At 44.6% G+C, this 26,368-nt stretch overlaps 1 protein-coding gene across 4 annotated transcripts in view; it reads right to left on the bottom strand.

Moving 5' to 3' along the window:
* Nucleotides 1-26,368, bottom strand: part of Med13l (mediator complex subunit 13L) — a 229,934-nt gene that overhangs the window by 22,649 nt on the left and 180,917 nt on the right. For 3 of the 4 annotated variants that reach the window (XM_075982008.1, XM_075982023.1, XM_075982029.1), the window contains 10 exons: nucleotides 23,929-24,094; nucleotides 21,368-21,472; nucleotides 17,334-18,065; nucleotides 16,300-16,525; nucleotides 15,327-15,432; nucleotides 14,888-15,012; nucleotides 12,177-12,276; nucleotides 7,135-7,355; nucleotides 6,619-6,824; nucleotides 2,442-3,379 (listed from right to left, as the gene is read on the bottom strand). In XM_075982008.1, coding sequence (XP_075838123.1) covers nucleotides 2,442-3,379; nucleotides 6,619-6,824; nucleotides 7,135-7,355; nucleotides 12,177-12,276; nucleotides 14,888-15,012; nucleotides 15,327-15,432; nucleotides 16,300-16,525; nucleotides 17,334-18,065; nucleotides 21,368-21,472; nucleotides 23,929-24,094 — 2,925 coding nt within the window. The remainder of the gene's footprint in view (nucleotides 1-2,441; nucleotides 3,380-6,618; nucleotides 6,825-7,134; nucleotides 7,356-12,176; nucleotides 12,277-14,887; nucleotides 15,013-15,326; nucleotides 15,433-16,299; nucleotides 16,526-17,333; nucleotides 18,066-21,367; nucleotides 21,473-23,928; nucleotides 24,095-26,368) is intronic. The other variant, XM_075982014.1, reaches the window with a different exon arrangement.

Genomic DNA, 26,368 nt, shown 5'->3' with positions numbered 1-26,368 from the left:
AATCATTTTAGCATCCCAGACTTGCTCACACAGAAGGCTACTGCTGATCCAAGGCCCTGTGGCTACTGTTTGGACAGGCACCCCTTATCCTCCCCCTATTCCACCCCACCCCTAAGTTTATCACCCAGCACTTTAGATCTTTACTTCTTAAATTCATTCAGTAGATATTAATTGAGGGCCTAACAAGCCAGGGCCAGTGAGTCTGAAGGCAGGTAGTTATAAAAACGAGAGCTCTTGAGGCTCTATTTCCAGGAAGCAAGCCTTGCCTCTCCACTTCCCAGCGCACATGTCCCTATCTCACTGCTCTCTGGTCAGTCTGTATGTAGGAGACAGTTATGTCCCTCACTCCTACAACACCAAGAGTTATCCAAAGGCAGTGCATTAATTCTCCATCCCCACCCTCCCTCTGCTCTGGTGTGCTCAGAGGCCACAGTTCATCACTGTTGTATCACCAGTCACATTTTGGAGTGCTGGTTGGCTCCCGCCCCCACGCCTCTCCAGAAACACTCTGCCCACTGCTCAGGGCTCCTGTGCACCTGGTTCCAGTCATCACCACAGGCCAACCCTGGCCTTCTGGACTTCAGCTCCAAGTCTTGACACTTCTACCCAGACTACTCACAAGGAATCCTTAAAGCTACATTCATGGCTGCTTTCCCTAGGCTGGCCCTCTTTCAGCGCCCAACCCCAGGAACCCTCATGAGCACCTGCCATGCTTAGCCCCACTCTGCTTGTCCTATACTACTACTCCCCACACAGGTCTGAAATGTGCCTAATTCTTTCCTAAAGCAAGTTATTATTTATTTTCTCTTTTTTTCTGTAACTATTTCTTTTATTAAACTATTTTAAAGTTGGGCTGGAGAGATGGCTCAGAACTTAAGAGCATTTGTTCTTGCAGAGGACTGGGACTCAAGTCCCAGTAATGACATGGTGGCTCACAGTTGTCTGTAACTACAGCTCCAGGGGATCCAGCATCCTCTTCTGACCTCTGTGAGCACCAGGCATGGACATGGTGCACAGATAAACATGCAGGCAAAATGTGCATACATATAAATCTAATTGAAAAAAAGATCTATTATGTGCATGCATGTGTGTCTATATGTGGGTACCAGCTAAAGAGGGTAGGTGCCCAGAGGGGGTGGATGAAGGCATCAGATTCCCTGGAGCTAAAGTTATAGGCATTTGTGGGTACCTTTATGTGGGTGCTAAGAACTCAACTCAGGCCCTTTACTCGGGGAACACAGGCTCTCCCTCTCCCCACTTTTCTGAGGCAGGGTCTCACTATATAGCCCTGGCTAGCCTAGAACTTGCTATGTAGACCAGACTGGCCTAAAATTCACAGAGATTTCCCTGCCTTTCCCTCCCAAGTCTGAATATAAGCTGCTAACCACCAAGATACCTCTCTAGCCCCAATCTACTGGTTTCTGTTGGTTTTCCCAGATCTGTCCTTGATATTATTTTATCCTTATCTGACATTACTGTCAGAATACAGACTTTGGTTATCTTTTAAAAAATATCTTCCATGACCAATTATCTTTCTTGCTGTTTGGATAAAGCCTCCACCTCACTGTGGCCCTGACTTCTCACCTCCTTTCAGTCCCTCTGGAACACGAGTTTCAGAGTTCAGTGCCACTGTGAAACCTTAGTGTAATGGTTGCTGCCTCTTCAAGGGGAGTCCTGATGTCCCCATGGGGTTGGGGAGAGGCTCTGCTCGTGTTTCCTGTGTGGTTATTTAATATGCAAGGTCCACTTTTCCAACAGATTACAAAGTCCATGAAGGCAGATGGCCTCCTCTCTATCAAGGTCACCATGTCATGCCCCATGTGTCCGTCACAGAGTAGCAGGGGTGCATTTGTAAAGCTCAGTTCCAAAAACTGCTTGTCAGCTGGGGACAGTTCTCCTTCCGCCCACAGTGCTTCTACCATAAGCTAAACAGTAGTCTAGTCGCACTTTTAAATAGCACAAGCCCCTGCAGGGGATGTATCCCAGTAACTACAATAAAAATCAGATGTGGTTGCTGTCCCAAAAGATGTACCCCACTGAGAAAGCCGAAGGAGAAAGTACTCAGGACAGGTGTGGCCCGTTTCAAGGAAGAGACACCACGGCAGACTAGCCGGCAGTCACCCAGCAGTATCAGGAGGCAGGACTGCTGGCCATCAGTTCTGTGTGCTTGGCCACTTTCACATTTAGCAGTCACAAGCTGCCGACATGCGCTACCTGTTTGTGATTTAATGATTTAACAGAAAAGCTTTAGGAGGCAATTCTCTCCAAAAGCTTCAGCAGAAGACACCCTCACCCCTTCAACGTAAAGGAAATCAGCATACCCCTTACTTCCAGTCCTTTAGGTCTTAATCTTACATTTCTGTGATATACTAAAGAGAACTTTTAAATATTATTTGTACTACGTTAACTTCTGACACAAATTTGCATTCTGGCATACCTACCATTGCTGTGAGGCCAGGAGTGTACGGTGGCACTTCTCACCAGAGCCTCGTCCACTTTCCCACCTGTGGGATTATCCACATACTGCCTCCCCTGCTCCAATGCATTGAAGCACTCTGTCCAGTAATCGTTGTTATCTGCCTGCACCCGGTCATAAGTCCAGCTCACACAGGGGAGTGTGTGACGACTGTTTGAGGAGATGTAATCCAGGAAGCTGAGAGAAGCGAAGGGTTGCGTGTGCTGATTCTGGAGGAGGAGGAGGAGGCTTACAGGGGGCTCTGGGGCTTTTCGGGCTCCCTCCATCTGAGGAAGAAAGGTGGACTGACACATCATTAAGCGCCTCTCTGCAGCTTGGCCAATATCAGAATTCTTCCCAAAAATATCCAACTCATCTTCAAGGAAGAGCCCTGAATTGTAACCAAGTTTACGGTTCATGATCGCACTAAACCCACAGGTGCATCGGTACTGGTCCTCCTTGGAGGAATCGGGGATGTACAGCCCAACGTCTGCCCCTTTGATGTTCATGTTGCAGGCGCAGATGCAACAGCTGTCAAAGTTTCTGTCCTTGAAGACATTCATCACGGAATCTGACAGAATCAGGGTGACATAGAGACTGTGGGCCTCAGGAATTGGCTGCATGGTAGCAGGCTCCACAGAGTTAAGGGGCCTTGTGGTAGAGGGGGTGGAGGCTGGTGACCCCTGATCAGTGCTGTCGTATTTCACAGACCCTTGGCCACTAGCAGTGCCCCCACCTCTGGGAGTTCTTGGAGTCCTGGGCGTTCGTGGTGTGGGGACAGAGAATCGCGGGGTAGCTGGAGATGGGAGGACTCCGGCCCCACTGTTGCTGGCAGGGGCGGTGCTGTTCAACGTCACAGGAGTGTTCATCTGTGGTGTGTTCAGATAGTCTGGATCTGCAAGGCTCCCAACACTAGGCACATTACTGCAACAGACACAAGGTAGCGTGAGAAAGGGCAGTGGTCACAGAAGCCAGGCCCTGCACAGCCTATCTCATGACGCTGCACAACCTCCCACTCCACAGCTGTAGCGTGAATTCTAACTGTTCTTAATAAAAACCCGGAGTCAGATAGTAGGGGGTAAAGGCTGAGAGATCAGAGAAGCAGTGCAGCCAGCCGGAGCTTTTACCCTTACCAAATCCTCACACCAAAAGGGTAATCCTACCCTCAGCCTGCATCTTCCACTGACTGCTTTCCACTGCACCCTTAGACTGCAGCTGTCTCCACCAAACCTCAGACTGCATCTGAGCTCCTGTCTCCTCCCACCTTATATTCCTTTCTCCACCCAGTCGTATCCCTTCCTGTCTCCAGCTTTCTAGTACTGGGACTAAAGGCGTGGGGAGTCACCACCGACTGGCCTCTAGTGGTTTAGCTCTGTACTTTGATCTTTAGGCAAGCTTTATTTGTTAAAACACAAACAAAATATCACTACACACAGCCCTGCACTGAGCATCTGGAAGTGCATTTTCCTCTTCAAAAACATAAGAAAAAGGAGGGAAAGAAGGAGGGAAGAGGAGAGGAGCGACAGAAGCAAGAGCATGAACACACACAAACACACAAACACACAAACACACACACACACACACACGGTACTTCCTTTCCACATAATCCATAGTGCTAGGGAAACTTACAGTCTTAATAAGGAAACGTGGGAGTGGGCATGGAGAAAGCCATGTGAAGTGCTGGAGGATGAACAGTGCCTGGAGTGCAGGCTACACTGGCTGGAATGGTGCAAGTTGATGTTTGCCTGGACTTGTAACTTCATCTTTGTCATTTCTGAAACCGAGACCCTGCCTGCGCACTTTTTTCTGAGGCTATCATTCTGTAATGATACTGAAGTAGCTGTAACTAAATATACATTCAAATAAGGTGTTTTCCTAATTGGGAGAAGGCAACCGTAGCCAGGTTTGTATGTTCCCAGTACTGTGTGGCTGTTGTGCCCATCTGCCTGTTCTGCACAGAGGTTAGTGTCATTCAGCACTCACTGGAAAGTATGCACAGACTCTGGTCCCAGGCACAGAGAGATTTCCTGGGTTCCCTTTCAATCTCTTTCATCCTTCAATGTTACCTATTCCATACAATCACTCTCATTCCAGAGATGGACAGGACTGTTTTATCTCATAAGCAGTGGTTTGGGGAGAGCAGGCAGGCAGAAAACAAGGCCATGTCTGAAGCATTTAGATGGTCGACCACTACAGAACACATCCTCAACACATTCCCACGGATCCGGAGACAACGGACAAGCCCACTCTGCACTTGCAAGGCATCAGGACAGCAAGTTTTTCAGTCCTAATGACTCTTTTGGACACAAGGACCCAATGCTTACAATCTGCTCCCTAGTGAGCTACACATCCGTTCACTTACACAATCATCCCCTGTAACCCTTTAGAGCCTTTACCACTGGCCTGGGTATCTCAATCAGGCAGCACGTAAGTCTGGCACACAGGCGTATGTGGGCACAGACAAGAGCTGGCGTGGAAACTGAACGACGCAGCAAACAAACATCTACATACTCTCATGATTCTACAGGTTTGGATTAGAAAGAAACCACGACTGCTAACTGAAAACCTAAATAATTCAATTGTTCCCTAGCAAATACTTCTTACTTAGCAGCCTCATTCTCCCATGGGAAAAGTGGGGCAGTCAGCAGAGAAGAGCTGCCATGGCATAGAGCAGACCTGAAGCAAGTGTCAGCACGTGTACTGAGTGCAGCAAGTGAGCCCAGGGTGGTAGACACTGGAGAGCGAAGTAGGAACGAGACAGTGTAGAGTCGTGCTGCTCAGTAAAGCAGCTCCTGGACCCCAGGTCTAGATCCAAATGAAGCATAACAAAGAACTCACCAACCACAGCTATACCATTAGACTGTGTGGCTACAAAGCACCTCCCTTGAATGACAGTGCTCTGCAACGCTGCCAGTCTCATCTTTGGCTGCACAAGACACATGCAATGGGTGGCAATAATTCCCCTGACTGAAACTGTCAGATCTCATCCTGGGAACCTGTGAGCGCAGGCAAGTTTAAAGTGCTGAGTGGCTCCTGATATCACAAACGGCCACTAGGGCCCAAATGTGCCTGGGCATCTGCCGCTGGTGGTCCAAACTTCATTAAGAAGCTAGAGCCCAACTGGAGCATGGCAGCAGCCCCGACGAGGCACTCGCAGGGCAGCTTCACAGTTCCCCTCTGCAGTACACAGCCATTAGCTGCTGGAGCTTTTCCAAAGTTCTGAGTAGAGTCAGGGCAGAACCATCCCATTTTAAAGAGTAGAAGATTCAGGTACAGGGGTTCCTTATAGCCACACACAGACTTTTCAAAAGCCAGGACTGTCATATGGCAAGGTGGCTCTGGTGTCCAATTCCAGAGTACTTCTATTACATTTCTACCCCGGTTCCTCATTCATTTCCTCTGTCACTGAATTATAGCTGTGACCTACAGATAAGTCCTAAACCACAAATCTGGCTCCTAAGGCTTATCAATGAATAGCTGCTAACACTGTAAAAGAAGACAGTGCGTATTAAGTCAGACTTAATTCAGTCTCACTGACTGACAACTGCCCCGAGAAAGGCATGTGCTGGAGCCCAATCACCTCTACATCCCCTGCAGTGAGATCAAGCAAGCAAGCAGAACTCACCTGTTCATGTGTCCACAGGCCATGTGGCCCAGATTCACACTAGCACTTGTACACTTTTTGCTTTCTCTGATTAAGAAGTTATTTATTTCAGAGAAAGCAGAGTCTGCACTGCTGACACAAATACTATTTTCTCTATGCAATATGAGATGTCGTCACCACAAATGTCTCCCTTTATTATTTTCCCTAAATCACACCTCAATCTGTTGCTGCTTTACCTAATTTTAAAGTATCACACTGAAATCATTACCTTACAAATCAAAGCCCCTTCTACCACCACCAAATAAGTGACTTTAAGTGCCAATTCTATGGCAAACACCAGCTTAGCATTAAATGTAGCTCTCTGAAATAATCTTAGTTTGTTTATCTATAGGAAATTTTAAAAATAAACACACATTTTTCCACATAAGACAACATGCTCAAATGACAGGAATGGCCAAGAAGCCAGTCTCAAAGGGTAAGCTACGGTCCTGTAACAAGTACTTAGAAATGGTGAGGTGGCAGCATTCGGATACAGTGACTGACAGAGTCCCACACATACTTGTAACCGTCTCTAATGGAAGCGGCTGCAGTGGGCATGGGCAGCTGTTCCATTTTAGGAGGAACTGCCCATGAGGGCCGGAACAGACAGGCATCAGGTGTCTTCAGAGGCAGCAGGCAATGGCTTGGCAGCGTCTTCAGTGGAGCAAACATGGAGGACCCCACAAAAGGCTGGAATTGTGGCACTTTGTGCACATATGAAAAGTCCTGTGACAACAAAATGGGTTTGGTGTTAATGACGACAAACTGGAACCAGCCATAGTTGCTCAGTACTTCATAAAAAACGGGCACAGAATCTACTGTGATTCAATAGTTCTCTACAGGGATAAATCAAAAAGAACAATCTAATGCCAACACTGTTTCTGAGGCAATGGCCACAGAGTGGAGATGTTGGTCATCTGCTCCGTTTCAGAGTGTTTAGGAACCTGTGTACAGCCAGGCCGCATTGCTCTCAAAGTCGTGTCGGAGGCAGCTGGAAACCACCCAGCATTTGGGAAGTTAATACACTGGTTATTACCTTTATCTCCTCTGGCTTGGGACTTCCTAAGCCATCTTCCACTTCCATCCTGAACTCTGTGAGGTGTGTGGGTACCATACTGACCACAGGACTCTCCATCATGCCTAATGCGGTCACTGTCTCTGAACTTACTCCATCTTTATAATTCATCACAGGAGAAAACGCAGGATGCTGCTCCAGTGATGGAGGGGTAGGGAACATCCTTTGCAAGTCTGCAACTGCTAAAAACAAAATTACAAGTGCATTTTAACAGCAAGACTCCTTAAAACTCAAGACACGCAGCAGGCAGGCATAGCTGGTAGCCCACATGAGGCTAAAGGAATGCCAAGACACAGGCACCCTTCGGCATCCACACTTCCCAATGCTGTATGACATGATGTAATGCCAAAGATGTGAACAAGGCCGGTAGAAGACACAGTTTTTCTCAATAACTGATCTCTGAAAAACCTAAAGGAGATGAATTAAACATAAAGTGGAAGCAATTCAGCTATATTAGAAAAAAAACTCTCGTTTTCAACTGTTCATGAAATATTATAGAGAACAAAAAAATACCTAGAGCCAGGATGGGGGTTTGGTGTCACTGGTCCCACAGTCCTGCTCTTCTGGGAAAACGACTCCACACTGTCATTCTGGACTGATATTACAGCTTTACAGTTAGAATTAATAATACTACCCAGTCTTGAAAGATACTGGGCAGGGCACACAGTTTAAGGGTACTGAGGGGTCAGAAAGCAGTTTACTGTCAGTGCTTCCTGAGCCTCTGCACATCCCTGGACTCGGTCCTCAGCAGGGAAGGAGTGACTCATAGCACCCAATTCCCACTGTCTTCAGTTTTCAGTGTATCCACAATAGCTCACTAATGGGCTTGGTTAAGTAAGGTTCTGATTCCCCAAAGTAAGCTGTGCCTAATACAATACAAATGTGCTTACAAATCATGGCCACTAGGTGGTGTCTTGTATTTAGAATTGGGAGTTTGTGATTTTGTTATCACTTTCGATGTCCCCATTTCTTCTACCATTGTCGTTCTTGAAGTCCCAACATTTAACTACGCTAATATTTGGCACCTAGTCCTTAAGCAGGAATTAACATGGAACAGTGAACTTGACTATGACCTGGGTGCAGCATCTGGCAGAGCTGGATCCACACTCCCCAGAGTTCAGCTATGGATGAGACACATCCTCCCTCAGGGCCTCGCCCACCAACTAGCCTCAAGTCTCCCTTAGATGTGTGAGTTGCCCACCCTCCACACACCCCTTCACACTCTCACACACAATGTTTTTTATAGATGTGTAAGTTTTAACAGGCTTGCTTGTTTTCCATTGGGATAAGGGAGCACCAATAGTTTTATACTACATGGAGGCAAAAAAAAAAAAAAAAAAAAAAACAAAACCAGACGCCGTAGAGCGGGGGTCACAGATGAGCTACGCGTCAGAGCTTTTAGCTCTGCTTGCTGTCTATCATAGAATTTACATAGGATTTGATATGGTACCTGCTACAGTGAAGAAAAAAAAACTCCCCAAAGTTGATGGCCAAGGTACCTTCTTATCTTAGCAATCCCCACTTGTTAAGGAATTTAATGTTTACAGCTAGGGAGGCCTGCAAGGCCAACTATTGGAAACCTTATATACAAGTTATTAACCTAAAGCAAGAGAAAGGCCTCCAATCAAATCAATACATTTTATTTGAACAAAGGGGAAGATTGCTGTAGGGTTAAGGCTAACTCAATAAATGTACCCAATACCTCTAATTTTTCTCCAAGTCAAAGACAAGAGCTCCAAGATTAAAGCATCCTTCTCTTTTAAGAGTCAAAACATAAAGCTTCTGACTATGGTAAATGATTTTACCCGACCCCCAAAAATGGGTTTGGAGAAGGAGTCTCCATTTGAGAAGACAGAGGGTCTAGTGAGGAGGGCAGGATGGATGGGAAGGGCTGTGAGGGAAAGTTGAACAGGGAAAAGTAGAACAACATGAGTGTATTTCCATAATGGAGTTCATTGCTCTGTATACTAGCTTTAAAACTTAATGGTGACAAAGCCTTTAATCCCAGCACTGCTGAGGCCTCAGGAGGCAGGGTCTGGCAAATCTCTGAGTTTAAGGCCAATCTGATCTACACAGCAAATTCCCAAGCAGCCAGGGCTACATAGTTGAGACCCTCTAAACAAACAAACAAACCGTCAAAATTACAAAAGCTGGAGAGATGGCTTAGTGGCTGCTCTTGCAGAGGCCCAGGTGGTGTGGGAGGTCCTTCTGTCTATGTGTTTCTTTTATTGGTTAATGAATAAAGGAACTGCTTTCAGCCTATAGCAGAGCTATAGGGGAACATAGCTGGGGGGGGGGGGGAGACTAAACTGAATGCTGGGCGAAAGGAGGCCGAGTCAGGGAGAAACCATGGAGCTAGTGCTGTAGACAGACATGCTGAAACTTTGCTGGTAGGCCACGACCTCGAGGTGATGCACAGATTAATGGAGATAGGTAATTAAAGTAAGATGTAAGAGCTAGCAAGTAAGAAGCTAGAGCTAATGGGCTAAGCAGTGATTTAAATAATATAGTTTCGGTGTGATTATTTTGGGGCTAAGCGTCCAGGAACAAACGAGCAGCCCCCTACAACACCCAGGTTCGGTTCCCAGAACCCACATGGGAAGATAACTGTCTGTAATTTCAGCTCCAGGGGATCTAGTATCTCTGGCCTCCAAGTGCACTTGCACTAAAGTGGGAACACACATAAACAGCTAAAAGTAATAAAAACAAAATCTTATTAAAAGTTAAGATACATAAATAAACAGTTCTGTTTTAAATTTCCTGTAGGAAACCTGGTAAGTTTATTTCTGCTGAAGCCACCTGTCTTACTAAGGCTACCTAATAAAGCCATTGCTTTCAAAGCCTCCAGCACCCTGCTCATTTTCACAAAGGGAAGATACAATTTCATCTGCCTTTGGGCGCACTTCACAAAGCACTCTCCACCATTCTTACCATCAGAACTCCTAAGGGAGACTACCCTCAGTCACCACCCACACTGCACACTAATGAGAGAACACAGTGCCAAGTGGGTACTTCACCATGTGCACCTCAACACATATGAGTGAGGTCAGTACGCTGGTGTACACCTCCCCACTAGGGCTTCACGACAATGACAACACACCAAGACACAAGTTCTAAGAGCAGGCCCAGGGGAGAGTAGAAAGTCAGAGAAACAAAAGCCAGGGCTCCATAAAGACAATTGGCTGGCACAATGCTGTTCCTAGAAAAAAGAATGGGCAACTACATGAAGGACTGGAGGGGGCCGTGTCCTGCCCTTCCTCCCAGCTGTCCTGCACTCTCCACTTCACCCCAAACCACTGGCTTCTTTCTCAGGATCCCTCTGCCTCAGAGCAAGAGGCAGAAGCCAATCTACAATAAGCACTCCTCAAGAATTGAACTGAATGGTCTAACTCATTCTTTTTGCCTTCTCTAAGACTCATTCTTCAAAAAGATGATTTCAAAGAAATGCATAGATAACTGGTCTGTCCAGTGTATCGACCCTTCATTGTTACACACACAAATTAGTAACAATGGGTCTTCTTCCACCTGTATGCGCTGGGCACCCAGAAAGAAGAACAGAACTGAAATAAACTGTACGGGTAACATTCCAGAGAGTCCCCAAGGAAGTGTTCAATGACTTTTCATACTTGGTTACATTTAAAATGACAACTGATACATTAACCTCAGTAGAAATTCATTAACAAAATTACTTCCATGGGGTGTCCTAAGTAGATACACAAATGTGGCTCAGCTTCACCTTCTTTGTACTCTGCTGGGCGGTGCCCCTGGGGACATTGTATTTCACAGCTTCCCAGCAGTCAGGAAAGCTGAACAGAGGCAAAACACACCACACTGCTTGCACTGCCGCTGCTTAGGGGGAAACACTGTGTGTCCAGGTACTGTGTCCGTGCTATGTCTGTTCTTCTACCAGGACAGATGCACATATGTCTTGTCCTGGATCTTTCTGGCTCTTTACTTCTGTGCTGCATTTTAACACATTTTTATAACCTGTACTTTAGCATCAGATTCTGAATCTATTTCTAGAATAATCACCTTTTAAATAGTAAAACACTAGCACATAGTCTAACCATGACACTATAGGAGGGTGGCAGTGTGTGGATAGCCTGGGCTACATCTTCAGACACTGCAATGTCTCCTGCTTCATGCAAAGACATAGCAAAGAATAACTGGTTTAGCAACGCAAACTCCTCACCTGACCTACCTATATATACATGTGTCATTCATATGAAATTCCACATTAGTAAAACTCTACAATTCAGAGGGAAAAAAAAGAAGAAAGAAAAATATTTAATTAAAAAAAAAACTACAGCAAGGGCTAGCTATCATTATTCATTTCTGTCCATGTCATGCTGGAGAAAGCTTTGCTATTTAAAAAAGCTATGGATCTACTTAAACTGTCAAAATCCAATCTCTGCACACGTCCCACTTCTACATTTGAGTAAATCAGCACTACATTTATAGGTTCATAAAACTTTTTGAGTCGCCCTGTGAAATGGTGGTTTTCCCCTCAATTTGTTCTCATTAGCAGCTGAAGCGGATGAGCAGAAATTACAAGGTGATTTGCAATGGATGTGTCTGCACTAGTCCTTCTCTTTGTGCAGGCCCATACTTCCTTCAGGCAGAAACTACACCACTCTGCCCTTGTGTGCATGGCCCTACCGTCAACTGCCACAGACAGAAACAGAAAACAGCACAACAAATCCTGACAAACTCATTATCCGCAAGTCAATTACATTTTTGAAAGCCGAAATGTTTTCTGTAAATTCTCATAGTGCCAAGCTCTGAAATTAAGTGTGCAGTTTGTGATCTACTAGACAAGCAGCCCAACAGGTCTCCCTGCCCTATAAACTGTGGCTCCTTCTTAGCTTGAAAACGAAACAGCGTGACTTCCAATGAGGATGGTTTCTGTCTCTGATCAGCTTCTTGCCTTCTCAGAGGTTCTAACTTCTTCTGATGTTTTAATTCTCAGTGACAATCATGTCATCTCAGGCACCTGCACCTACTTGGTGGGTAAGGGCCAGCAGCTCTTCCATCCTTCCCAGGGGGCCGCTCCTCAGTCCCAACAGTAGGCATCTTGGATGAGCGCAGCGCAGGGGACACAGCCTGAGAACAGAGTTGAACTGTTAGCAGGTTTGAGTGTTCAACTACTGACCCTTCACACAGCTCCTAGAATAAAGCAGTACATCCTCACACAGCTCCTAGAATACCTGTAGGCAGCAAAGCCAGGGACACACTTGAGCTTCTCAGAAAGAGAGAGCAAGTGAGTCTGTTTGCTGGGACCTGGTGAGCAGACTGTACAGGCCCTCAGCGATGCAGCTTAAGGTGGGTACCAGTGCACCTTTGCCAATATAGTAGCTGGCCAGCAGTATCCAACAGTGACTAGCTGTGGGGCTGGCATTCCTTCTGTGGGAGGAGGCAGCTAAAATACTGGTCCCGTGCTCCCCAAAGCTATTGTTTTTTGATCTGCCATTCCCATTTAACAGATAACCTCTATTATCACAAAGGCAGCCCCATCCAAGAATCTCTAATTGCCCAGACAACTGTTCAGTTATTGAGAACAAGGTGACTTCCTTACTAGGAAATAGCACCTTTAAGAACTCAAATGGGCTGGTCACAAAATAAAGTACACCCAATAAAATAAAGTAAAAAAAGATCTTACATATAGAATGTCTTTTACTTACACTTGCTTAATACACAATTGAATGTAGAATAATATCCAAACACATTCCAGCCAGCAGCTGTCCACCTCTACTCACTAGGTAAACTAGTTATATTCAACAAACGCTAGAGTTAAAATCAAAAAGGAAACTCTTCTTTCAAAGAAATAAAAATATGATTGAAAATGTTCAGTCTCCTTTGTGTTTAAAATTGCTTACAATATCTTCCCCAAAGAACCGTTTCTTCATTAAGCCCAACAGGGAACTAGAACTTGTATGGGAGCAGAGTCTAACATGTGCAGAGCAGAGAGCTCCGGCACTACAACTGCGCCCATTAGCAGAATGAGCCCCTCCACAGCACCCGCGGTTCTCTGACCTGTCCTTCCTGCACCTTCTCCTTGGCTGACTTGATTCATTTTCCTTCAATGCTTTACTCTCATCACCACCAGCGATAGTCATTACTACCATGGTCCTCATGCCTCTCTACCCCAGCCTAGCTCGTGTTCGTCTTCCTGACAGATCCAAAGGAGAACTCTCCAAGGCCCAGATCAACATCAAGAAAATGTATCATTTTTCCTATGGTTTGGTACACTTCCCTGTCCTTTTCTTTCAGATAGCAAGTATCTGAATTAAGACTACAATTCCAATGTAACAAAATAACAAACAGGATTTTGTTTTCCTATCTTCAGACTGATTTAAAAAAATGCAATGCTTCCACCTGTTCCACACTCATCAGAGTCCAGGAGGGAAGGCTGAGAGATTCTCTGGAGTCCATCCCTATCTGAGGGCTGGCAAAGAACTGACTAGCAGGCCTCAGTGCTTAGCTGCTTCTCTCTGCTGTCCAATCAGGCTCATTCCACAGTAGCTCAACGACCCCAGTCTTCCCACCTCTCAAGTCAAATCCATTCTTCAAGGCCGTTATGTTCTCATCCTCATGCAGGCACATGTAACTCAACAGTGTATAAGATCTGTTAATTAGCTATGTTTGAGTTCAAAGTTAGAAATCTGATCCCTACTTAACCTGGAGCCGGAATTTAAACTCCCCTGCCTCCTCTGCACTTCAATGTTCAGCATCCTTAGATCCTGGTCTGTAGCTTAACTCATAGCAGTGCATATATTTACAGGCTGTTTTACCTGAAGTCTGTGTTTCCACTATAAAGCTAGCAATTTAATCAAGCATGTAAATTTCATAATTGCTTCAGTTACCTGTCACAAAAGAACTGTTTATCTAATTATTTTCAAAGTTTATGTAAAATGGATGGAGAGGGAGACTACATAAATAAATAATTAAAAAAATTCTGTGAAAAGAGAGTTTTATTCAGCTCTAGCTTCCCGAGAATAACAGGTGCTGGTGTGTGCCCAAGCACACAAAGATGAGGAAGGCAAGCACATGTGCCTCCTGACCTTAGCTCAGGCGATTCCCAAAGAATACTAACTCTTGCCCATCACTGTAATCATGTGTCTACACTACTTGCCACCACCACCCCTAACTCTGAACAGCACACAGCACACATGTGTGCAGCTCCCACAACCACACCAGCTGCTCAGTTATCAGATGGAGAAAAGTTATATGCATTATGTAAAAACCTCATCTAAAGAAATATACACATTTCTATGGTCCCTTAACATTCAGAATGATTTATTAAAATGTTAAAGATTTTAATATTTACAATTATAAGAATAATGATGTGAAACAAACAAAAGCACCAGTAAACAGTATTCAAAAGGGTCTAAGTACGGGAGCCTTTCTGACACTTATTTAGCATCTAAAACAGTGGTTCTCATGCTGTGGGTAGCAACCCCATTTGGGGACAAACAATCTTCTTACAGGGGTCGTACAACAGATATTTACATGATGTTTCATAACTGCCACACAATTAACAGGTATGAAGTAGCAATGACAGTAATTTTATGGTTGGGGTCACCAGAACATGAAGAACTGCATGAAAGGTCTTAGTGTTAGGAAAGTTGAGAACCACTGCCTAAAGTGGGAATCCTGAAATGCTGGCCCAGCTACCACATAGCAGGTCTCACACATGCAGCTACAGCAGACTCACCCCAAGCTCATCATCATCAGAGTTATCAAAGATGTTGTCTAAGTCGTGCAGGGAAGGTGCCAAATCTGTCACCTGTGTAAGGCTCCCAGAGCCAGCTCTGCCAGCAGCATTGTCCTGCCGGACATCTGCGGGAAAAGAGGCAAGGAAATAGGGTGAGCAGGCTCCTCAGCTGGGAAGAGAAGAACGGACATGGACTGGACCTCGGTCAACAAGGTCTGCTGGGAATTCCCTTCCTATGACCTACGTAAATTTAGACACAATTATTTCCAAATATGCTTATCAGCTTTGAAAAGAACTAAAAAACAATCCACAAAAAACAGAAAAGTTGAGATCAAATTACTGTTATAGCAATAAAAATGTAATTTTAAATTGAGAAGAATCTCCTTTGCATTTTACTTTGCATTTACAATCCAAGTGAGTCAAGTAACAATGTACACACCTGTTTTAGTAGCAGAACTGAAAATAGACATGGCATTTTTCCCATCAGGCACCGGCGTGGAATGACCTGGTGTAGTGACATCCTTGGTACCAAATCCATCCTCTGACTGTGTAATAAATTCAGCCAAACAAAACACATGAACAGCAACCCAAAGTGTGGGATATGAGGGAGAACAAAAAGAATTAGCATGTCGAATGGAACCCATTATGAGCAGTGTGAAAAACCATGGTCTGTGCAACCAAAGGGAATCAAAGGCATGTTCTTGCTCCACACTGCACAGAATCAAGGTGATTTCAGTGACTCAGTGGTTCTGGTGGCATTTGATTACAGACCTGTCGTGCTATCAAGTGTTGCCTTAAGTAATTGTACCAATGTTAAATGACAGAGCAAGCCTCTGGATACACATAGATCCTGTACATTGTCCCCTCGACTCTACTGGCCTCTTTAACTAACTGTCAAACCTCCCTACTCTCTCTAGAATACCTCCTTAATGACTAAAGCTGGCAGGCACACCCAGTACTCACTACCATGGCAATGGAACCAGACCAGCTCACGCTGACAGTCTATGGGCAGTACTAACATGGATCCAGAGAACATACAGGCACAGCTCTTGCACAGTGAACACATGGATTTCATAAAAAGAGACACTGCACTCAAGAGTTTTTGCTTTACATTTTACGTATTTTGGAAAATATTTTAAAAGAAATAAGCAGGGAGCACAGGCCAACAATAATCAGCATATGAGAGGAGGCATGCACGGTACAAGCTACAACCTGGAAAATATGCAGCTTCCTTTCTGCTCAGCCGACTCTGGAACAAAGGTGAGCCATGACATAATACGGTAGTACCAGGAGAATGAGTATGAGGACAGAGCAACCAGGCAGGACTACCTCATATTCTACCTCAGGAGACTCCCAAACACATTGACACCAAAACCCACAGCCTGCTGGACTCCCTCTGTAGTAAATGGTACCTTGTTCTTTTTTAGGGAGTCCTTCTCTGTTCCCTGCTTGCATTTCTTATTTGCTGTGAAAATGTATTTTATGTCGCCATCCTCAAAGGTATATGGGTCATTGACTTCTCCCAAAGTGTCTCCAGGCTGCTGTGACAGAGGGGACGGGTCGAGGAAGGGGGGTGGCTGCACCTGAGGCTGCTCATCCTGCCAGATTTTGAAGCGCTTGTTAGGCTGTGCTAAGAGTCTAAAAGGGAAAATAAATGAGTTTAAGTAAGATAAGGTAAAATTATGCTTTTCCAAAGCAATATTAAGGTTTTAAAATTTTCCGTTATTTTGTATGTGGGCATGCACATGTAGCAGGTGAAGGTCAGAGAGTCAGTGTTTTCCTTTCTGGAGAGCAGTACTGAAGTGTGCGCAGCACAGTACTCAGGCCGGTGAACACAGCACTTCAAGGAAAAGAAAGCCTCGGAGGCCAGGCCTGTTCTCAGCCTGCTCGCCTGCTGAGTCGTCTTGCCAATCCAGTATTTATGATTTATAAGAAAATTTTAACTGAACATTTAAAAAAAACCTAATAAATCTCTAGTACCAGGTTTTTGTTTTTCAAGCTCTTAAGCACAATTAGACAGAACTAAGGCAGCTTTGTTAGTCCACGCTGTCTCCAAACCCAGATTCTACAGAAAAAACAGGTCATCAGCAAAGAGATAAGGCTGCAGGGACACTCCTGTGAGGTCACCTACACCAAGGGATGAGAATGATAGGTGCTCAAGCACACTAAGAGCACTCCTACCACAAAGAGCTGAGTGTGCAATAAGATACACTCTTGGTTAAGAAATAGTAGCCCCCAAGTAAATGAATACACAATGTATGTCCTAAGATGCCGCAGCAAAACCTTTATATGCCATGTATTTAAACACCACCATAATACTAAGTCTCATGAAGAACACAGGTTTTGATTCTGAGACACTCCCCATGTGCAGAGTCACAAGTCAGTGAAAGCTTAGCAAATGGAGAGGAGAGCACGGATGCCCAGGGTTCCGCCCAGGCCACCTCACCTTTGCAGTGCAGTGCTCTCTGGGTTCACGTCCAGTTTGGTGTCAAATCTTTCCCCCTGGAGTTCTGGAGGCCGGAACTCAGCATCCTCACTGGACGGGAGACGAAAACTCTGCCACCATTTATCTGATGACTCCGTGTAGGATGGCCTAATCCCACTATATAAGGCTGTCTCACTGACCTCTGCCATCAGAGGCAGTCTTTGGCCTACGAGGACAGTTCTGTCATCCAGCGTGGACAGCTGCTGAAGTTCTAGCCCATTTCCATAGAGGGCTGGATTCACAGGGACAGAAGGTGGGTCCAAACTCTCTGCTTCCTGACCTCTTGGCTGAGGGCTGAGTGTGGGTGGCAGCGGGGAGATGGGGGAATGAGGTGAATCCATAGGATTCAGATTCATTTGCTTGCTTGTATTTCTGGAAGGCACGGCCATTTGCTTATCATACTTCCGACTGCTTGACACCTCTAAGGAGGCATCTATCCCTGCCAGGCCTAGCTTCTGTCCAGGCGCATCCTGCTCCATGCATAACTCTTCAGCCACAGAAGGCCTGTGGTGAAAGGGCACCAAGGGTCTCTTTTGCAACTTGTCTCCTTTTTCTTGTCTTTCTGCTGTTTTGTGCTTAGAAGAAGCAGGAGGTGGTAAGGAGGAAGATGATGGGGGTCCTGCACTGAAGCCTGGCTGAGATACTGCAGGAGGTCGGCTGGGTCCTACTGCACATCGCTTTAAAAGTTTATGCCTACAAGGAGAGTTAAAGTGAAGTCAACACATACTCCGACACAGATAACGCAAGGCTGCGACATCACAAAAGAAGCATCTCTAATAAGGGTCTATCTTTCTAGGCATATGCTGGATGACAGGCACGTCTGAAAGGGCTCCACAATCCAACTACGCTTATAATCACTAAAAATACAAGTATCTGATAGGAAGCCAAGAACCAGTCACATATAAGGTCAAGCAGATAAAATGTGGACTTAATGAAAAATATAAATTAATATCCTGCTAATCCCAAATCTTACTAATTATACAAGAGCTTCAGATAACCTACTCACACTGAATCTGAAGACTACAAGATTAAATGACCAGAAAAGGCTAAAAACCAAAAATTCGATTTTTAGTTCTCAACACTCTACCTGTAATACACATGGCTTAAATGACTTGTAATGTTATAAACTGGGAATAAAACAACTGTGTTCTGTACTCCAAAGTATGAAGTAAGATAAACAAGCTCACTTAGTGGGGTCAATATATTACTAGCCTTGCCCCCTGATATATGGAGGAAGAAATGTGAGACAATGTGAATGTCAGACACTTGTGAAGGAGAGGTCAGTGACTGGGAATCAGAAGACAGTACCTAAGCCCCACCTCATATCAGCAGGAATGTTACTTCTGCATACCCATCCCGTCTCAGCAAAAATGCCACATTTGCCCACGCTTCTTGCCAACCACCAGCCTGAGGAGCAGCTTAGTCGGACCCACTAAATGATGCCAACTTTACTCTGCTCAGCCAGCGCCTCTGTAAGTCACTTCGAGGGAAGACTGCAAGAGCTCCTGCAGTGCAATGGTGACTCTCTGAGGCCACTTGGGTGGCATTAAATTACTGCTGCATTGAACTAAATGATACCCTTGTGGGCAATAAAATGGATTTGTGTGGCATAATGGGATGGTTTCGTGGGACAACAGAATGGCTGCCCTGCTCCATTTGGCTGTTAAATAGTGAGAGGAGTGGACTATTCCATAGGGTTTGTGATCCTACAGCAGATAATCTGCAAACACTCTGGTCAAACTCTTCACTACCCTAAAAAAACTAAATCTTTAAAACAAACAAGCAAGAAGCCCTGACTTGAGAAAGGCTATCAAGGAAAGTACAGGAGAGGTGTGTTCTATGCAACAAGGGCACAGTAAGCAGTAAACAACTCGTCAGAGGTCTCACTGTCTTCCAGAGCTCATTTCTAGCCCTTCCTACACAGACCTGGACTTTCCCCAGGAGAATGAGCTGCACTTGTCTTCTACAGGACTTTTATGCAGACTCTTCAGAGAGAGGATTTGTTGTAACGCATGTAAGCTTTGTGAAGCTGGCTCTTCCAGCTCCATCACATGACTCAGCCGCACAATGTTTAAGAGCAGGAATGTGTCCTGCACCAAGAGCATTTGCCAAAGCCTCAAGTACCAAGGAGCCTAGTATGAGACATGTGGAGAGCAGCCTTGGGGAAAGGCCACCATGGGAGGAGAAAACTTAAGGCAGAGCCACATAGTGCAAGAACACTGGCGGGTGCAATGAAAGGCTGCTCAGACAACTCTTAGGAAGTAACTCTGATAGACCAGATTCAGAAAAAAATCACCAGGTGACCAGGGAAGACACCATAGCAGTGGGCAGATCTGTGGGGGACACCAGCAGTGGGCGGGTCTGTGGACAAAACACCAGCAGTGGGCAGGTCTGTGGGGAAACAACAGCAGTGGGCGGGTCTGTGGGGAAACACCAGCAGTGGGCGGGTCTGTGGGGAAACACCAGCAGTGGGCTGGTCTGTGGGGAAACACCAGTAGTGGGTGGGTCTGGTGGGAACAAGATGCTGTATAGTAAGTATTTCTTTCCTTTCCGGTGGGCTGGGGCTTAGACCCAAGGTCATGTATGTAAAAGTCAGGGGAAGTGCTCTATTGGAAGCCACATCCTGACACAAGGATGTTTCTCAAAGGCTCCCAACAAGGAAAGCTAGAGCACAGGGCTGCGAAGGCTAGGTAGCATGTGGGAAGCAGCACAGTGGCTGCTAGGAAAAGCCTTGGGAAAAAGAGTGTGGCTAAGAACTAGTGTGGCAACCCAGAGCATACAAAGCAAAACATTATTTATTTACTTAAATATACTAGGAATACACCCACAATAATATATGGTAGCTGGTTTTCTTTTACACTAATCAGTAAAAGAATGCTTTAACTGAAAATTTAGACCATAGAAAAGATCAGAAAAGAAAATAGGACCAAGTTAAACTTGTCATAGTTTTTACCCCTCATACTTGCTAAAGAGATGCCCCCCCTTTCCCAATAGCCAAGAGTCAAAAGTAAAATATATACATAGATTCAGCTACAGCAAACTATATCTGCCCCATGGCAGGAGGAGAGCAGCATGTACTCAGAGAGGAAAAACCTTCTTCCCAGCAGTCAACCTCGAGTGTGACTGGGCTGAAAGAAGAGCATAGGGGCCAGGGAGACAGGAAGAGGGGCCAATGTTACTCTATCAGAGTTGATGGAAAGGGTTTGCATTCTCTTCCCCAAGTCAATTCACTAACACCCCAGTAAAAGCCCTGAACTGAAAACTGAATGGTCATTTTTTGAACAGATAGTCTCCAGAGTGACATTTCTAGAAGGCTCCTGAGAGCCACATGAGAAACTTATGCTGTAGAAACTCTGAAAATAGGAGTGAAAATACAAGGCCCCTTCTAACCATCAGCGGAATGGGAGATGAAGTCTTTCTCTTCTTAAAACTTTAAAACCCAGCCGGGCGGTGGTGGCGCACGCCTTTAATCCCAGCACTCGGGAGGCAGAAGCAGGCGGATCTCTGTGAGTTCGAGACCAGCCTGGTCTACAAGAGCTAGTTCCAGGACAGGCTCCAAAACCACAGAGAAACCCTGTCTCGAAAAACAAACAAACAAACAAACAAAAACAACTTTAAAACCCATACCAAAAAAATCCATGGCAGTGAAACCCTCAACTGCCACACAATGACTGGTAAGTCAAGGGACAAAAGTCCAAACACTCCACAGACAAGCAACTAAGACACCACGACTACACTAACTTCAGCTTTCAGCACCTCTAGTGGAGACAAGAATGACCAACAGAAAGGATCTGAGAGGTTCTGTTGACGTCGACCAACCTGTTCTCCAACACTGAACCCCGACAGCAGTGTTATCATGTCATCAGACCAGACTCTTCCTACTGGATGAAGTTCAAAGCAAATTAAGATTGAGATGCAGTGGTCTGTGTGGCCTGTGGCTGGCCAACAGCGTGAATCAGGCTCTCTGTGGCTGCTGCTTGCCTGTCCACACCCACCTTGAACAGGAACAGCTGACTCTTTGGGTTGGGTCCACAAAATCCCAAACAGCAGGACTGTGAGCAGGCTCTTCTTCCTGAGTGGGAGTTGACACCTGGCTCCTCCTAGAAAGGGTGAAAATGTGACTAAGTACAAACGTGAGATAACTTATCCTCTATAGAGAAAAGGTCTTTTTGTTCTCTTAAGACATGAGTATATTTTATATAGTAACGGATCCTGCTGTTAAATTAGTCCAGAGCAACTACAGAAGTAAATGACCTGTCCTCTATACACACAGAAGTAGGTTTCAAAGTGCCCCTCCTTATAAGATCATGGACAGTATTTACTGCAATGGAACAACACCCAATATCATTTTCTTTTAGAAAGTCACTTCTACCTGGCATGAGCAAGGCCTGGCTTTAGTACCACACACTCATATGTACACTTGCCCACCCCCATCCTCCAACACACATACATATACAATATATAGTCACCTAAATTATAAAAGAATGTTTTAAATTACTGTTTGACAACATCCATAAATTATATATACTCTGATTATGTTGTTAAATCACTCTTAAAATGCTTACATTATTTAATAGCATCTATTAAATAATTAATATTAATATATTAATATAATATTAATATTAAATAGCGATATTCTAGCACTTTTGATACAAATTAAAAGCAGAAATCAAAACTACCCCCACACCCACATATCATTAGTAATAAGCCAATGAAGCAAGACAACAGGCAGTGCTTGAGGACTTGTCTCCCAGTAGCTAGCTGATGCTGCAGACTCACTGGGTGGCTCTCAGGGAACTTCCAAGATACTGCCTTTCCTACATCCCTACTCTGTGTTAGGAGGAGAGGGCCTTGGTCTCTCAGAACAGAGGTCTGAGGCTAGTTTTGAGTATACAAGGAAGATAATGAGAAAGAAATGATAACTGGAAAATTATGTAGGTACTGAAGATAGAAGTAAAAATATCTGCTCCAATTACTATGAAGAAAAGATCATTTCTAAATGATTGGGGATAGTCTTCAAGTTCTAGACTATGATTTTATACAATTATTTTAGAGCTTGTCTAGCACATCTTCAATGGCCTATTCTGGAATCAATTTGTTCAAAAGAAAATATTTAGCATCAATTTGGTAAAAAGCTTGGTCCAAAGAACAGGCATTAACCTGAACACAGAACTCTGAAGTGCACTCTCTTCAGAAGCATCTACAGCACTTCCAGATGCACAGTTATTAGTTATCAACAAGAGCATCCATACGACAGGCTAGAGAGGTAGCTCAGCACTTAAGAGTGTCTGCTCTGTCCCAAAGAACCTGAGTTTGGTTCCCAGCACACATGTCTGGCAGCTCAAAGCTGTTTATGACTCCATGTTCTGGGGATCCACATCTCTGGCCTCCCCAGGCACTGCTTCTGTTTTTTGTTCATTTGTTTGTTTTTCAAGACAAGATTTCCCTGTGTACCCCTGGCTGTTCTGGAACTTCCTTTGTAGAGCAGACTGGCCTCAAACTCAAAGATCCACCTGCCTCCACTTCCCAAATGCTGGGATTAAAGGCATGTACCACCACCACATAGCTGGTACTACTTCTTAAGAATAAATAATAATAATAATAATAGGAAGAGGGGCGATGGTGGCGCACGCCTTTAATGCCAGCACTTGGGAGGCAGAGGCAGGTGGATCTCTGTGAGTTCGAGGCCAGCCTGGTCTACAAGAGCTAGTTCCATGACAGGCTCCATAGCTACAGAGAAACCCTGATTTGAAAAAACAAGATATATAAATAAATAATAGGGGGCTAGAGAGATGATTGGCACAGTGATTGAGAACACTAGCTGCTCTTGGAGAGGACCCAGCACTGATATGACAGTTCACAAAACTCCACAACTCCAGTTCCAGGGGATTCAACATCTTCTTCTGATCTTTGTACGTCCTCTTCTGACCTCTATAGACACTAGGCATGCAAGTGGTGAACAGATGTATATGCAGACAAAACACCCATAACATAAAATATAGGTAATCTTTCTATAGACACATACACACATATTATACATATACACACACACACGTGTAACATGCAGGCAGGAGGGAATGAAGATGAAGAAGAGCTGGAAGAAGGAACACAGAGTCCTCAAAGCAACCCCAGGAACACAGCATCACCCAGGTGTGCACTGGCAGTAAAAAGAAGGCCAACACTGACAACTACTGTTCACGAAGTTTGTTTCCCTTTATAACCGGGAACCATTCAAAAAGCAGCACACAAAGAAAGCCAGACCCTGATTGCCGTTCTGACAGGATAAATCTCTGAGCTGCCCTGCCGGCAAATATCACATCAATACCATGCCAACCTTCAGATGTTCAAGAACATGAGAATTTTCCACAATAATCATATCAGATAAAGAAATGATATTTAAAAAAACATTTGTGTTTTATATTATATTCCACTGAGTTTAAATCATAAAAATAACAGTTTGAAGACCTTTAGGTTTGGACAGACAGCCGTACACGTGCCTGACTGTCCTCTTTACCCTGCAGTCAAAGAGAAGTCACTCGCTATAATGCACACATACTTAGATTGGGCTCTGTTGAGGATGCATTCCTTCCAGACTCGATGGACCATATGATTGTGGAGTTTAGGAGGGATCTTCCTCGATCTCTTTGGACTGTGCATAGTTATCATTCCCCCATCTTGGGAACCGAGGTGACTGGCAGCACTCTGCACGCCTCCACTCTCACCTAGAAAACAAGCACATCAGAACATCAGGTTTGCCACAGGTGCACGTGGTACACAGACTGGTGCATATGTCAACTGCCAAAACTCACATTTGTGAAGCTTCGTCTACTACCCCTGGCAATTACACTACCTGTAGTGATGAGGAAATCCGCGCCCCATATACACACACCACTAACCAACTTGCCCAGGTCTGTGTGATTTTCTGTGTTCTCTCTAAAGCAGCAGACCTGATAAACATGAATATGTCACATAGCAACATCTTACCCCATGTTTTAGATGCATTTAACTTGTAAAAAAGGGGCCATTATTGTAAAATTAAAAACGCAAACATGCATTACTGTCCTGAGTTCAGAAACTAAATGCAATCAGTACATTCTAGGGCAGACAGCAGCACAGGCAGCTCCATGCTCATCCAGCTGTGTAATAAAGACACACAGCACCCAAGAAAAAGAAAGAACTTATTAGCACACAGTTTCTTGTATAGAACTGCTTGCCTTATTCCCAACACCGGCTACCCATGTTTAGCACTAAAATACTAAAGGGAGCATCTCCACAGGCTGTTCATGGGCCGGGAGGTGAGGGAGGACACCACAACAGGACACTCACTGGCTTCTCTAAAGTTAGCTCCTCCATCCTGTTGATGGATGGCCCAGCCTTCTGGCCACACCCACAGCGATGGCACTGGTTAGCATTTCAGATAAGGCTAGTCTACAGGAAATGTTCAGTCAACTCAATGGCTTTCTCTTAGTTGATTTAATAAATGTACTGTGGGCTCTGCCCTCAACAAAATAAAAGTCAAAAACAGTCCATGTACAGACTCTGGAAAATCTGCCCTGCTATCTTGAAAATATTGAAGTTTCCTTTATAATACAAATATTCTCCATGACAACTGCATCATTGCTTTTGCTCTATGGGGTATTTAGGCTTATCCACCTGAGATCAACAAAACCAGCAACACCTATACTTTAAACAGCTGAAGCCTTCTTTCCCCCAAAGTACTAACACTGTAGATGAAGAAAGTACAGGAGTCAGGAGTCCTGATTCTTCAGTACTATCTTCTGCTGCTTTTTTTAAAATTTTCAGGCTGGGTTTACTGTATAAAATAATTCATTTCATTTTCTAACTGGCTCTTGAGTGTCTGTCTGTAAGAACTAGACAAAGAAATCATCAAGGTAGATAACAAGACTCCCTCAACATCCCATGGCAATGCTGTGAGAGGCAAGGTGAGCACTCTCCATGGGACTCAAAGTTACTGTCTCTGGTTTTCTAGGCCTTTAAAAAGAGGCAAGGAGAAAGAGTTGTCCAGAAGGATATGGTGATCTCAGCAACACTAGCCAGCCAGCTCGCCTGTCCCAATTGACCTATCAGAAGAGCTTTTGGCAGTCAGGGGCAAGGCTACCCTCTCTCTAAGGGAGTGGCTAAGAGACAATGCCAAACCATAGCACAGTACTGTGTCGTGGGACATTGGGACTAGTTCATCGGACTACAAAGATACTAGACCCTTTAGTGTCGATTACCCGAGAAAGTGAGAAACAGTGGGAGAGCACTTCCCCCAGGACTAGAGCAGTATGGACAGAGCTAAAGTTCTGAAGTGACTGGAGGCCAAGGCTGATGTTAAAGTAACTTAGACTTCACTGAGTATCTGGAAACAAACTGATAAAAAAAAATCAAATAAACTGACAAAAATTTAAAGTGGTCAATTGTTAAGAATATAAATTTTTAAGTAAAATTTAAACTACTCAAGATATTGACAAATGATAGGGTCTTTATATCAATATAGCATCACTATGAGGATCACTACAAAATATAATGTTGTATTTCCTTTTTCAGTGTAGGTATAATAACTTCAGGAAGGGTCAGGCAAATGCTCTACTGTAGGAGTCCTGTGTGCAGCCTCACACAAGGAGGTGCTGATTTGTGCGTACTGCACATGAAATGCTCGTATTTAGTTTATGTACATTTGCCTGTATATTGTAAGCCGTCTCTGAGTTATGTAGAACACATAACACAAGTGCTGGCAGATTACCAACTCAAACAAGCTCACTATAGTCAAGAGTATTAATACAGGAACTCTGCCACTCAACAGAGTAGACAAAACCGTTCTCAATTCAAGCAATCTCTGTTTCCCAGGAATGAGTGTGTGAACTGCCAAGTGTCTATATTAGAGAGCAGACCACGACAGGACACAGCAGAGCCTATTCATGCTATCCTAACTGTGTCATAATAGAAAAAGAATCATTGCATATTTGTCTTGGGTAGCTACTGTCAGTTGGACA

The sequence above is a fragment of the Microtus pennsylvanicus genome, chromosome 1 (genome assembly GCF_037038515.1).
Source record: "Microtus pennsylvanicus isolate mMicPen1 chromosome 1, mMicPen1.hap1, whole genome shotgun sequence".
NCBI lineage: Eukaryota > Metazoa > Chordata > Mammalia > Rodentia > Cricetidae > Microtus > Microtus pennsylvanicus.
This window is presented reverse-complemented; position numbering and strand designations above follow the sequence as displayed.